At 40.4% G+C, this 13,379-nt stretch overlaps 1 protein-coding gene across 2 annotated transcripts in view; it reads right to left on the bottom strand.

Annotated features, from left to right (window-relative positions):
• LOC132900986 (E3 ubiquitin-protein ligase TRIM39-like) overlaps positions 1 to 13,379 on the bottom strand; it is a 145,725-nt gene that overhangs the window by 112,988 nt on the left and 19,358 nt on the right. Inside the window, exons 3-8 of one of the 2 annotated variants that reach the window (XM_060943507.1) lie at positions 11,614 to 12,170; positions 11,356 to 11,451; positions 11,002 to 11,235; positions 10,767 to 10,905; positions 10,630 to 10,656; positions 7,081 to 7,750 (exon numbers count right to left, since the gene is read on the bottom strand). The exons of the other annotated variant lie outside the window; for it this stretch is intronic. Of the exons in view, the coding sequence (XP_060799490.1) occupies positions 7,203 to 7,750; positions 10,630 to 10,656; positions 10,767 to 10,905; positions 11,002 to 11,235; positions 11,356 to 11,451; positions 11,614 to 12,170 (1,601 nt within the window). The 3' untranslated portion in view covers positions 7,081 to 7,202. Of the gene's footprint in view, positions 1 to 7,080; positions 7,751 to 10,629; positions 10,657 to 10,766; positions 10,906 to 11,001; positions 11,236 to 11,355; positions 11,452 to 11,613; positions 12,171 to 13,379 lie in introns of those variants that run through there. 2 annotated transcript variants of the gene reach the window in all.

The following is a 13,379-nucleotide window of genomic DNA, read 5'->3' as shown; positions in this document are numbered from 1 at the left end:
ATTAAACCAAAACTCTGTCACACATGATCACAGTAGCTGATAATGATATTCTTCTTGAATTCGCTCCATGCAAACATGGCATTAACATGCCCTTCTGACTGCTCATGCCATTTAAACCCCCCATCTTTATACATGGCTTTTTTCCAATTCGAGTAGCCTACTTTGGCTGCAAAAGGTGTTTCGGGAGTGTTGGGCAAGCTAAAGTGTCTACATGCAAAACAATAGGCAGAGTCCTGACTTGTTGAATATTCCAACCATGGGAAATGTGTGTACCATGAGCTGTTAAAGGATCTCTTCCTCACTGCCTGCACTGTCCTGGGATACATCCTCAGGTATGGCCGTGTTGGTCCATTGGCTGGGCACCGTGATATGTCTAGGAAAAAAAGGAATCTTTTTTTTTTTTTATATAATTACTGAATGTTTTTTATGCAATGATAATGAATTGCAAGTGTTGTGAGCTAATCCTGGGTCATCTATTAAATAATGCACCAAACTGCTTCATCCATATTTTTTGTACAAGTTTTCCTTAATCTTCAAGCAAAACTAGAAGTTAAATACCTGATGACTGGGGCGATGTAGGGAGCAGAGAATGTGGAGCCTCGCCTGTGTCGCTGCCACTGCAACTTCCACATACAGACTCTTGTGGATCCTCATCTGAGTGGTTGTCTCCCTCACTGGGGAGAATCTCTGACCACACAAAGAAATATTCCATTAATGCATAAACATAAGGCATATATTTCAACTTGTCTTATGGTTAAGTACACATTTAGCACTATTAATTTTATGATTTATTTACCTGCTGAATGCTGTCCTGAAGATGATGTCTTAGCCTCACTGTCTCCTGCAGCAGATCTTTTTTTCTTATTTACAATAAAGAAAGTCTCAATGTTTTGAGATCTCTTCATCGTTCCCGCTATTACTACCTTCTTTCCCTAGTCTGCCCCTGAGAAAATAAGTAAAGCCATAATGCTCAGTTAGGCATTTATCATGTTTGATAGGCCATTAGTGATCATACTGCTAATAATACAAATACATAGTACATTAGTACAAGTACATATTGATTTTGTGTTCCATACTTTGAACACTCAAACATTTCTCTCTCTATAAGAAAACTACATCTCCCAAAATGCCTTGGGACCATCCCATAGGCCTACAACCCCGATTCCAAAAAAGTTGGGACAAAGTACAAATTGTAAATAAAAACGGAATGCAATAATTTACAAATCTCAAAAACTGATATTGTATTCACAATAGAACATAGACAACATATCAAATGTCGAAAGTGAGACATTTTGAAATTCCATGCCAAATATTGGCTCATTTGAAATTTCATGACACATCTCAAAAAAGTTGGGACAGGAGCAATAAGAGGCTGGAAAAGTTAAAGGTACAAAAAAGGAACAGCTGGAGGACCAAATTGCAACTCATTAGGTCAATTGGCAATAGGTCATTAACATGACTGGGTATAAAAAGAGCATCTTGGAGTGGCAGCGGCTCTCAGAAGTAAAGATGGGAAGAGGATCACCAATCCCCCTAATTCTGCGCCGACAAATAGTGGAGCAATATCAGAAAGGAGTTCGACAGTGTAAAATTGCAAAGAGTTTGAACATATCATCATCTACAGTGCATAATATCATCAAAAGATTCAGAGAATCTGGAAGAATCTCTGTGCGTAAGGGTCAAGGCCGGAAAACCATACTGGGTGCCCGTGATCTTTGGGCCCTTAGACGGCACTGCATCCCATACAGGCATGCTTCTGTATTGGAAATCACAAAATGGGCTCAGCAATATTTCCAGAGAACATTATCTGTGAACACAATTCACCGTGCCATCCACCGTTGCCAGCTAAAACTCTATAGTTCAAAGAAGAAGCCAAATCTAAACATGATCCAGAAGTGCAGACATCTTCTTTGGGCCAAGGCTCATTTAAAATGGACTGTGGCAAAGTGGAAAACTGTTCTGTGGTCAGACAAAACAAAATTTGAAGTTCTTTATGGAAATCAGAGACGCCGTGTCATTCGGACTAAAGAGGAGAAGGACGACCCAAGTTGTTATCAGCGCTCAGTTCAGAAGCCTGCATCTCTGATGGTATGGGGTTGCATTAGTGTGTGTGGCATGGGCAGCTTTCACATCTGGAAAGACACCATCAATGCTGAAAGGTATATCCAGGTTCTAGAGCAACATATGCTCCCATCCAGATGACGTCTCTTTCAGGGAAGACCTTGCATTTTCCAACATGACAATGCCAAGCCACATACTGCATCAATTACAGCATCATGGCTGCGTAGAAGAAGGGTCTGGGTACTAAACTGGCCAGCCTGCAGTCCAGATCTTTCACTCATAGAAAACATTTGGCGCATCATAAAACGGAAGACATGACAAAAAAGACCTAAGACAGTTGAGCAACTTGAATCCTACATTAGACAAGAATGGGTTAACATTCCTATCCCTAAACTTGAGCAACTTGTCTCCTCAGTCCCCAGACGTTTACAGACTGTTGTAAAGAGAAAAGGGGATGTCTCACAGTGGGAAACATGGCCTTGTCCCAACTTTTTTGAGATGTGTTGCTGTCATGAAATTTAAACTCACCTAATTTTTCTCTTTAAATGATACATTTTCTCAGTTTAAACATTTGATATGTCATCTATGTTCTATTCTGAATAAAATATGGAATTTTGAAATTTCCACATCATTGCATTCCGTTTTTATTTACAATTTGTACTTTGTCCCAACTTTTTTGGAATCGGGGTTGTACATTCAACGTTGGATGAAGACATTTTATATTGGACATTCATTTAACATTCAACATACAAGCGAGATCTGTCAGAAAAAATAACACTTGTTTTTTGTCAAACCAACTTTGAAACAGACAAATATCCTCATGCGCCACAATCCTCATGTGTCACATTTTTTCAGATGTAGGTCTATCACGTTTCTATTTTGAATATTTACTTAAATAAATGTCCAATATAAAACTGACTTTACCCAAGCCGACAATAAGCACGAAGTAGGAGGACAGGAAAGGATGCTCAGTTGGGGGAAGTATTTTCACAACATAGACACTGATGAGTGATTGATGTAGCCTATCAAGATTAAACAAACACAAATTCTCACGGCATGGCATTATTTTAAGTTCACCAGTTAATTTTATGTCCCCATAACGTCGCCATTTTGTTAACTTTTTACTTAGGTTGACGGCTACAGTAGCCTACAGTTTAGATCGCATGGCAATTTGATCGGAGCACATCTTTGCCCAGCAACACAATGCAGAGGATGCAAAGATGGAGATATGACGACATGAGATGGCAAACTACATGGTGCATACAACAATTTAGACAAAGACATTCAGCCTCAACGCGATGGGGTGATATTTTTTGACGAGGCTACTGTCTGCATGTGGGGCTGCGTGTTTGTTTGTTTTTTTTTTCCCCTCGAGGGACGTAGCCTAGTTCAGGCGGCTGCTCAGGACACTGACCTGACTCAAGTCAAATCTATCAGGCTGTGTTAGAGGTGTGCCAAAGGGAAGTTTGTTTATGCGCGAAAAAGTTACTGTACTTAGATCCTCTTTGCACGAATTCATTCCTGGAGAAAAATGAGAATGAATGGGCTGAATTCGGTACTCGCACATGTGCGACCTTTCTATTTTCCTGCTCGAACCGTCTTTTTTGGGACCCATACGCGAGTACATAACTGCACAGCTAATTGCTGATAACATACTGTCGAGCTAATGTTGCTAACGTTAGCTCCTTAACTTCAGCTACACAAACGTTACCTAATCACCTGCGAAATTCCCAATACATTAAACACTAACATTCACACTTTTTTCACACTTTGGACATTCTCACTTACCTTAATTAATCTTTGTGTTTAACCACCGCAGTGGTGGTGTTCTCAGAAACCATACCAGCTTGATGAACATGAAAGAGGTCCAACTTCTTCTGTTGTGATTGGATGAAATTGACGTTCTTCCTGTGCGGCCAATAACCTATTTGCAAAAGCAGTTATACTGTTGCGTACAAAATAATTAAAAATAATATTGCCCAACATCAAAACACTTTTAAATTGTACTTTTATACATATGCGTGGAAAAATAAATTTTGCAATTAATTAAACCCTCCTTTTTTCTCCCTTACTGAGGTGGGGAGGGGGGGCCACTTAGGGTGGCCAACCAAATTTCAGGGGTAGCCAATGCCACCCCTGGCCACCCCGGTGGCCACGCCCCTGCCCATATATGCTTGTTGAACATGTAGTGAACTAGACAGATTTATTTTTACTTTTTATTAAAAAAAAAAACCCTCAGACTCAAAATTAAATATTCTCTCATGAGATTTTTTTGTGCTGTTGGCCATAATTATCAAAATTAAAATAGAAAAATGTTTGAAACATTTTAGTTGGCATGTAATTCAGAGCCGGCCCGTGGCATAGGCAATATAGGCAAATGCTAAGGGCGCTGTGTCCATCCAGGGGCGCAGAAATGGGGGGAGAAAAATTATGACTTCCACTATTCTGAAAACAAGTCAGCATTATAATGTCTTAGCCTAATTTAATTGTACAGCAAAGCATGTAGTCGGGGTGTGATTTGTCAAAAAAGGTGTGGTGGTGGTTGTTAATCATGAAACAATAAGCGCTCAACAGTGGTTCGCCCTGTCTATAGTGTGTCTTCGGGCGCGCAAGTGCGCATCCGCGGCTATTCTCTGTTTTAGCCATGTAATAGCCTAAGTGTTGTTGGCTAAAGAGTGTTTTTGCATAACGTAGATAACTGACATAGATCTGTTGCTTGTTTTGAATATGGCTGCACTTGGAGCAGTCTGTCAGTGTCGTTGAGCAGTCTGGGCTGAAGTAAAGGTCTTTTATGCACCGAACACGTTTCGCAGCGAGATATTCCAATGGTGCCTGACACATTTTTTTTTTTTTAATAAAACAAAGTTGCTTTGTTGATCTGTGTTCTCATTAAAATGACAGTTTAGCAGCTCATTCAAGCAACCATGTTGCGAAGAGCTTCCTGGAGGAAAATATAATAAACGCGTTGAAAACAAGAAACAATCTCAGTGCGTCAAGACTGCAGGGAAACGAAACAAGCACTCGGATGTGTTCTCTTTACAAATAGCATAAATACAAAGGAGCTGACATCACGTTTTTCACTCTCCCATACGTGGACAGAGACAGGACAGACATCAAAGTGCTGAGAAAAAAAAATAGGAAAGCAGCACAACATAACATATAGTAAACTAGTATTTCCCTTGTACTATATTCAATATCAACATATACACATATAGTTACATAACAGTTTTTTCCCCCTGTTCTACATTTAGTTTTTCAATAGTTGAAGTTGAAGGCAGTACCAAAAAACACCACTAGAGGTCTTTTTAATATCACAATTTTATATATTTTTATTTTTATTTAAATCCTTGTATTTTTCATGCACACTGGTTTCTTTAATATCTTATTTTTTGCTATGCCTTATTTATATTGCATTTACGAATTACAACACTTGTTTACATTTTTTATTTTGGGAGTACTGTAAATGTAATACTTTATGTAAGCCATTTATATTATGTTTCATATATTCAGTTCATATTTTGTATTTGTTTCTTTAATTCAGTATTAAATATTTTGAATGTGCAATTTCTTTATTTAATGCCTTTAAGTATTTTGAACGTGCAATTTTTTTGTTTAAATAAAAGAATGTTTTAAGACAGGGCGGCACGGTGGTGTAGTGGTTAGCGCTGTCGCCTCACAGCAAGAAGGTCCTGGGTTCGAGCCCCGGGCCCGGCGAGGGCCTTTCTGTGCGGAGTTTGCATGTTCTCCCCGTGTCCGCGCGGGTTTCCTCCGGGTGCTCCGGTTTCCCCCACAGTCCAAAGACATGCAGCTTAGGTTAACTGGTGACTCTAAATTGACCGTAGGTGTGAATGTGAGTGTGAATGGTTGTCTGTGTCTGTGTCAGCCCTGTGATGACCTGGCGACTTGTCCAGGGTGTACCCTGCCTTTCGCCCGTAGTCAGCTGGGATAGGCTCCAGCTCGCCTGCGACCCTGTAGAACAGGATAAAGCGGCTTGAGATAATGAGATGAGATGTTTTAAGACAAAGCTATTCCATTTCTGGTTAGTATAGATACACTATCAGTGGCTTTAACTGGTGTTGGGGAGGGGGCGCCACCTAAAATCTTGCCTAGGGTGTCAAATTGGTAAGGGACGGGCCTGGTCAGCCCTGTGATGACCTGGCGACTTGTCCAGGGTGTACCCCGCCTTTCGCCCGTAGTCAGCTGGGATAGGCTCCAGCTCGCCTGCGACCCTGTCGAACAGGATAAAGCAGCTAGAGATAATGAGATGAGATTTCTGACCTCTTGGCTCACATGCGTTTTGTTCATGAGTTAGGCACCAGATATGCCACCAGATACATCAGAATACAGGAAATCAAATCTAGCTAATTCAAAATTTCCCGGGGGAGGACCCCCCCCCCCTTTATTTAGTCACAGCATGGCCACCCCTTGTATATCCTTGGCCCCGCTTTGGTCACCCCATGTAAAAAATCCTGGCTATGCCACTGCTGGTGGTACACCTACAAACCACAAAAAAAAAATCGACTCGATGGGTTTACCATTTTTCCTTAGGTATGGTGCTCCGCTGGAGCTCCGCTATTAATGAGACTCCCTCTGCCATCCTACATTTAACATATTTGTTTTAATTTAGTATTTTCAGCCCAAATGGCCCACGTCATTTCACCTTTGTACCAACAAGATGGAAGGATTTAGTGCAGATTGAGGATTCATTTATTCATTCATTTCTATTTTGAAGAACAGAAAAACCCTGACACTTTTATTTCGAAATAAAATACAAGTTTGTTTGTGTTTGATGAGGTTTGAAGGAGAAACAGTTTTGTTTGGTTTTATTTACACAGACATCAGCAGCTGAACTTCATCCATTTTACTGATCAGATTAAATTCTGCAGTAAAACTCAGTGTGAACTGTAAATAATCTTTATTAATATTTGATTTGTCATGACAAAGTTCCACAATCAAAATGTGTAAAAACAGACAGTAGGAGTAAAATTATTTGTTTCTGCAAAAAAAGTAACCCAGGTATTAAAATAAAATGTCCAGCATTTTAAACGGGAAAAACGTTGTACGAAAATTAACCAGAAAATGTAAAATATTTCTGTTTATTCTCACCATTTAATAGATGATTAAATTTGTGAGTTGAAAATTCATTCAGTCTTTAATACAGGAGAGATGATCAGTGGGGCTGAATTTTTACCTCCATTATTATCACAAGGATTGAAGTATGGATAGAGTTTCTCAGTGAAAGACTGACCACTGAAAGAGTAGATATGAGATCTGGACTTCACATCATAAAAGGAGACCAGACCCTCATCATAATCCACAAACACCCCCACTGTCTCCACCTTCTTTCTCAGTGGGAGGCGGACAGGGGGATCAGCATAAGCCTCATACTGATTCTCATCATCCAGTCCCACAGTCCAGAATCCATCCTGAGGTTTCAGTGTAATGCTCCCCTTCCTGTTAATGTTCTCTCTCACAACTCCTAATACCCACTCAGTTTTCCCTCTGACCTGCACCTCATAATAAAATCTCCCTGAGGAGAAACTCTGCTTTCCCACAACACCGAGATCTTCATCAAACCTCTGTGGTGTATCAGTGAGATTCTGCCGCTTGCCTCCATCTGTCACTTGTTTTCCATCAGCAGACAGGATGAGATATGGATTTGCTGTATCAGGATCCAGAGTCACATCCACTGAGAGAAACACACAGTGTGTGATGTGAGTTTGCAGGTAAAAAAGATTAAATCATCATCCAGTAGTGAGGATCATTTGTAGCATTTACATATCTTAACACGCATTTTAATAACAGGTAAACACCGGTTTCTGGACCTCTTGAAAATCTCCGGTTTCCCGAATGGAGAAATGTATTTTTCGGATTTTTCGCGTTCCTAGACGCGCCGTAATACTTCGCATCGTCCTTGCATGGGCGCGGTCCTTAAATAGCCCAAACACAGTTCACTGATTAAACACAGGTGTTCTTTGATAACGGCGCGCGTGCCGGAGCTCGTTAGCGCGCCTTCAGGTGCACGAGCTAAGGTGCGCGCAGGACTGACACCGTTCTGCGCAACACAATCGCACTAGAAAGCATGTTCAAGCTGCCAGTGGAGCTGCAGTCTTTTTAGTTGCGAATTACAAGTATTTCCTCTTGTGTTAATAATTCGCCATGTCAAAACAAGCAAAACTTTCCTCCTTCTTTCGACGTGAAGAGAGGTCAGCAATTTATTATATTTTTTCCATCAAAGTTGCATTTTGTGGCTTTGAAGCCAAGTTTTAGTGCCGTTTCTAGAACACAACATCAAGAAAACATGGAAGAAACAGCAATAATGGAAGAGCCGGTTTCTAAGCTACCTAAAACTAGCAACTGCGGTAACGCCATCTGCGGTTTAAAATCTAGTGCCCGTCTACGTCAGAATTTACGGTAGAGCGTATATGAGCGGCTTCATGATACACATAGTGCATAGTTAGATTAGAAAATCCATTAAAAAAAAACAGATCAAATTGTTTTCTGAGAATTTCACATGAGTCTTTTTCTACATGTCCCCAGCAAACTCTATGGTTAATTTCAAGTTATTTCACTGTACCATTTTCGAACAATATCATGCTGAAATCATACACAATGTATGATGACAGTAAGATTGGAAAATTCATTAAAAATAAAATATATCAAATTGTTTTCTGAGAATTCCACCAGATTCTTGTTCTACATGGCCCCAGCTGCCTTTGTGTTGATTTTCAAGTAATTTCACTGTACCATTTTGTAATAATCACATGCTGGAATCATATGTATGGTGGCAGTCCGAAGTTATTTTTAAAAACTCAAATTGTTTTCTGGATATTCCACTTGATGCTTGTTCTACATGGCCCCAGCGACCTAACTAGCAATGGTAATTTATTTTTTGTTACATAATGCACTCGGCTGCCAGTCAGTGTGTGACACACACACACACACACACACACACACCCTACGCCCCTGATTTACATGAGAAATGTGGTATTCATTGGTGTGTTTAAATTTACAGACAATACGAACAAATGTAAACAATTGGCTTCAACTCGCAAAAATCTGAATTGGAAATGTTTAGTTCACTTTAGCTTCTGCAAACGCACAACTCTACTAAAAGATTGATAAACGAGGCTCAATGTCCCCAACACTGAAACCTGAAAGCTTTAGAAACTCTAACAGACCTTTACTTTTTAACAGCACTGTTTTGGGATTTTGCTGACTTTACCTTCAACTGTCTGATTTTTTTTCAAAGTAATGAACTGTGTAGCAGGAAAATCACCGCGTTTTCTAAATGCACTCCTGAAAATTACTCATTAACGAGGGGAATTAAATTTGATATTTTTGACAGGTTAATCATTAATGTACATGAAAGAAAAAGGTTTAAAAGTTATAACTTGTTTGAGTGAAAATAAGTACTAGAATGCAGGGTTTTGCGTGTTATGTTATTAAATCACGGTGGTGTAGTGGTTAGCGCTGTCGCCTCACAGCAAGAAGGTCCTGGGTTCGAGCCCCGGGGCCGGCGAGGGCCTTTCTGTGTGGAGTTTGCATGTTCTCCCCGTGTCCGCGTGGGTTTCCTCCGGGTGCTCCGGTTTCCCCCACAGTCCAAAGACATGCAGGTTAGGTTAACTGGTGACTCTAAATTGACCGTAGGTGTGAATGTGAGTGTGAATGGTTGTCTGTGTCTATGTGTCAGCCCTGTGATGACCTGGCGACTTGTCCAGGGTGTACCCCGCCTTTCGCCCGTAGTCAGCTGGGATAGGCTCCAGCTTGCCTGTGACCCTGTAGAAGGATAAAGCGGCTAGAGATGAATGTTATTAAATTTTTTTCGGGGGACGTTGCCCCCCCATCTTAGTTTGACTTTCAAAAGTTCAGGATTTTTTTCTTTGCTCCACTTTCATCTCTACTAAAATTTCAATGTATGTGCAATTTTAAACTTGTCTAGTTCATTGTGATTAGTGCTCATTTACAACTTCAAGATACACTTGGACAGGCAATTATTTTATGTATGCATGTCCTGTTCACCACGATGTTTACCAAGAGGAATAAACATAGTGTCGGCTAACTTAACGCTTTGTGCTCTTCATTTTATTTAAATATTAATTTATTTATTACAGCAACATGCATTTTTATTGATTTATAAAGCAACATTTCTATCTCACTGAATCAAGAATTGTGTGTTTATTCAGCAGGAATTTCTGTATTTGTTGAAGATAGAAATACATGTTATTGAAGCAAGAATTTCATGGTTAGCCTCGCAAGATTATCAAAATTATGTGAACAAGAAAATTAAAGTCTGCAGAACTCTTGTCTAAACTTGAAAACTAGTAAAAGTCAACGACAGTAGTCAAAAGTTGAGACAATTCAAAAATCTATTGCATCATGTTTCCTTGATAATTTGAGTTTTCTCAACATTTTTGTTTTTACAGTGTAGTGAGGAGGATAATGAGAGACACTTTAAGACTTCCTTTTAGCTGGAGAGATCTACAGATGAAAATAAGTCTGATGATGCAGTGGTGTAATGATGATCTGTACACTTTAATATGAGAGGAAACAGAAACCTCACTGTACCTGCATACTGCTGAATCCTCTTCAGTTCTGTGGAAAATAATTACAACAAAACATCACTTTCATTAGATTTCAGATGGTTTGTATAGAACACATTTTAGATTTATGTCACAAAAAAGTTCATTCTGAAAATTTCTCACCTGTTTCTGTCAACTTCTCATTCAGAGTCTGCTGAAGCTGAGACAGAGCTGTCCTCACAGTGTCCCCACTCAGATGAGTGTTAATACTGATCTCAGTCCAGTTCTTGGTGTGTGGAGGGCTGCACATGGAGGAGTAAATCTACAGTAGAGCAGGAGAGAGGAGAAATCCCTCAGCATGGTGAGTGTTGTTCTGTGATGTTCTGCATTGCCAGTGAGCAGAGAGAGGAACACTGACCTGTAGGAGGTGGAGATGCTCCTCAGTGTGTGAGAGCTGCTCCAGCTCAGTGTCTCTCCTCTTTAGCACAGTGATTTCCTGCTCCAGCTCTTTAATGAGTCCTTCAGCCTGCCTCTCTGCTGCTCTCTGCTTCTCCTCCATCACCTCAAGCAGCTCAGCCTGACTTCTCTCAATGGAGCGAATCAGAGCAGTGAAGACTTCAACACTGTCTGCTTTCTCTTTCTCTGTGCTTCTCTAAAGGAGCAACACATTTTCACTTTCTTTACATCACACTGAATAATGAACTAATCTTTATTGCGGATCGTTAATTTCTACAGATTCAAGCAAACAATACATAAACTATTTTCCACACACTTTGCTGAGCTCGACTGAGTGTTTGATCTCTTGGATCTTCTTCAGTCGGTCCTGAATCATCTGCTGCACATCTGTCTGTGTTTTCCCCAGCTGAGTCTGAGGACAGAGCAGAAGATAAATCATTGATATTTTTACTACTTTTGTACCTCTTGTCCTGGAATTTGATCTCAGAAATTTCCAGTCTGCTCTACCACTCGATAAATTAATTTGTATTTTCTATAATAATGTCTAAAGTTGATGTTAATCAGTGTTTCTCACCTTCCTCTCTCCGCTCTCCTTCTCTATAGGAACAGTGTTGTGATTCTTGTGTTCTCCTTCAGTGCAGAACTGACACACACACGTCTGATCATCTCTACAGAACAGCTCCAGTGGTCTCTCATGTTTCTGGCATATGTAGTCCTCCAGGTTCTCCACAGGGTTTATTAGCTTGTGTTTCTTCAGTTTGGGCATATTACTATGAAACTCTAGATGAATTTTACACAAACTTGCAGAACAACCCAGACAGGATTTCAGGGCCTTCAGCTTCTCTCCAGTGCAGGCATCACACAGAACCTGAGGTTTGTCAGGACCACGTTTCTTCTTGAAGAGATCTGCAACCTCTCTCAGTGTTGTATTAATCTTCAGTTCAGGTTTCTTGGTGAATTTCTCTTTACATAATGGACAGTGACAGTGTTGACTCTTCTCCCAGCACTGTGTAAGGCAGCTCTTACAGAAGTTGTGTCCACATGGAGTGGTGACTGGATCAGTGAACACATCCAGACAGATCGAACACAGCAGCTGCTCTTCAGACAGGAGGCTGCTGGAGTCACCAGAAACTAGGGTTGAGAGAAAATAATGTTATACATTGTTTATAAATAGTGTAGAAAGCAGTGGCATGCACAGATAGACACGAGGTGGTGCTCAAGCACCTGCCCCTCTGCCCTCTGTCCAAAAAAGTGCCCTTTTGAATTTTTTTTTTTTTTACAGTTAACTGAGGCCAATGTCGACATGATCTTTTAGAAAAGCCGCAGCATTAAAAGCGTGTGTGAAAATAATGTCCCGATGTGTGCCCCCTCCGCACACACACCGGACCTCTGTCTCTCTTGCTCTGTCACGTGAACAAGCGTGCAGTGCATTCAATGTGAGGTTGCAGCAGCATAGCGTCCTAGAAGCCACGGCCTTGTCGTAGCGCAGACAACACATCGGGCAGTCAGTCAGCTCTTCCCCTGCCCCACCAGCCAGGTAACACATGAATCGAGTGAAAATGTATTGTTTGCCCTCTAAGCCCAAGCTGTAATTATTTTGTCGTGAAGTAGCCCGTCGCATACAGAAACAACTGCACATAAGTATTATATTTTTTGCTAGACCATTTTCAGATTTAGGAAAACAAAATTTCTTTTTCTATTTTGTTCAACTAGAGATTCCTGGCAAAGTCAAAAAGTCTTGATGTAATATATTCACATCAAGTGGTTGTTTTACACCTTTAAAAACTAAAACGGGTCCGTGGTGACCTGAACACAAGAGGAGGGTTAAATCTCAGACTTTTATAATAAGGTGTTCCACATGCGCAAAAAAGTGCCCTTTTCCCCCCCAGAGCACTTGCCCCCCCAAAATGTCTGTGCACGCCACTGGTAGAAATACTGGAATTTGTTTCAACCTTGTCTCTATTCAGTCCACTGCATCTGTAGTGTAGGTGTGAAAATCACACACCAGAATTTCTCCACGTTTTTCTGAACTGATACCAAAAAGGCTTTTCATTCTAAACTCACAAATGAAGTCTAAAGGCACTTGTCGGGGCGTCATTTTAATGTTTGTGGAAAAATATTTTGTGGAATACTTTCATGAATTTTACAGTCAAAAGGTATTTACAAGTGTACTGTAGATCTTACATCAGAAATAAAACCCAGAAGCTCCTGCATTAATCATCATCAATGACAAAGTCGTTATCACCCCAGAGCTGATTATTTTTCCATAAAACTGTTCATGCTTGAGTTCTTTATTCCTCTTATACAGAATCAGCGCAACACTCCAACAATAAAACACTT

This window comes from Neoarius graeffei, chromosome 1 (genome assembly GCF_027579695.1).
Source record: "Neoarius graeffei isolate fNeoGra1 chromosome 1, fNeoGra1.pri, whole genome shotgun sequence".
Lineage (NCBI taxonomy): Eukaryota > Metazoa > Chordata > Actinopteri > Siluriformes > Ariidae > Neoarius > Neoarius graeffei.
The sequence above is the reverse complement of the archived record's forward strand: the minus strand, read 5'-3'. Positions and strand labels throughout refer to the sequence as shown.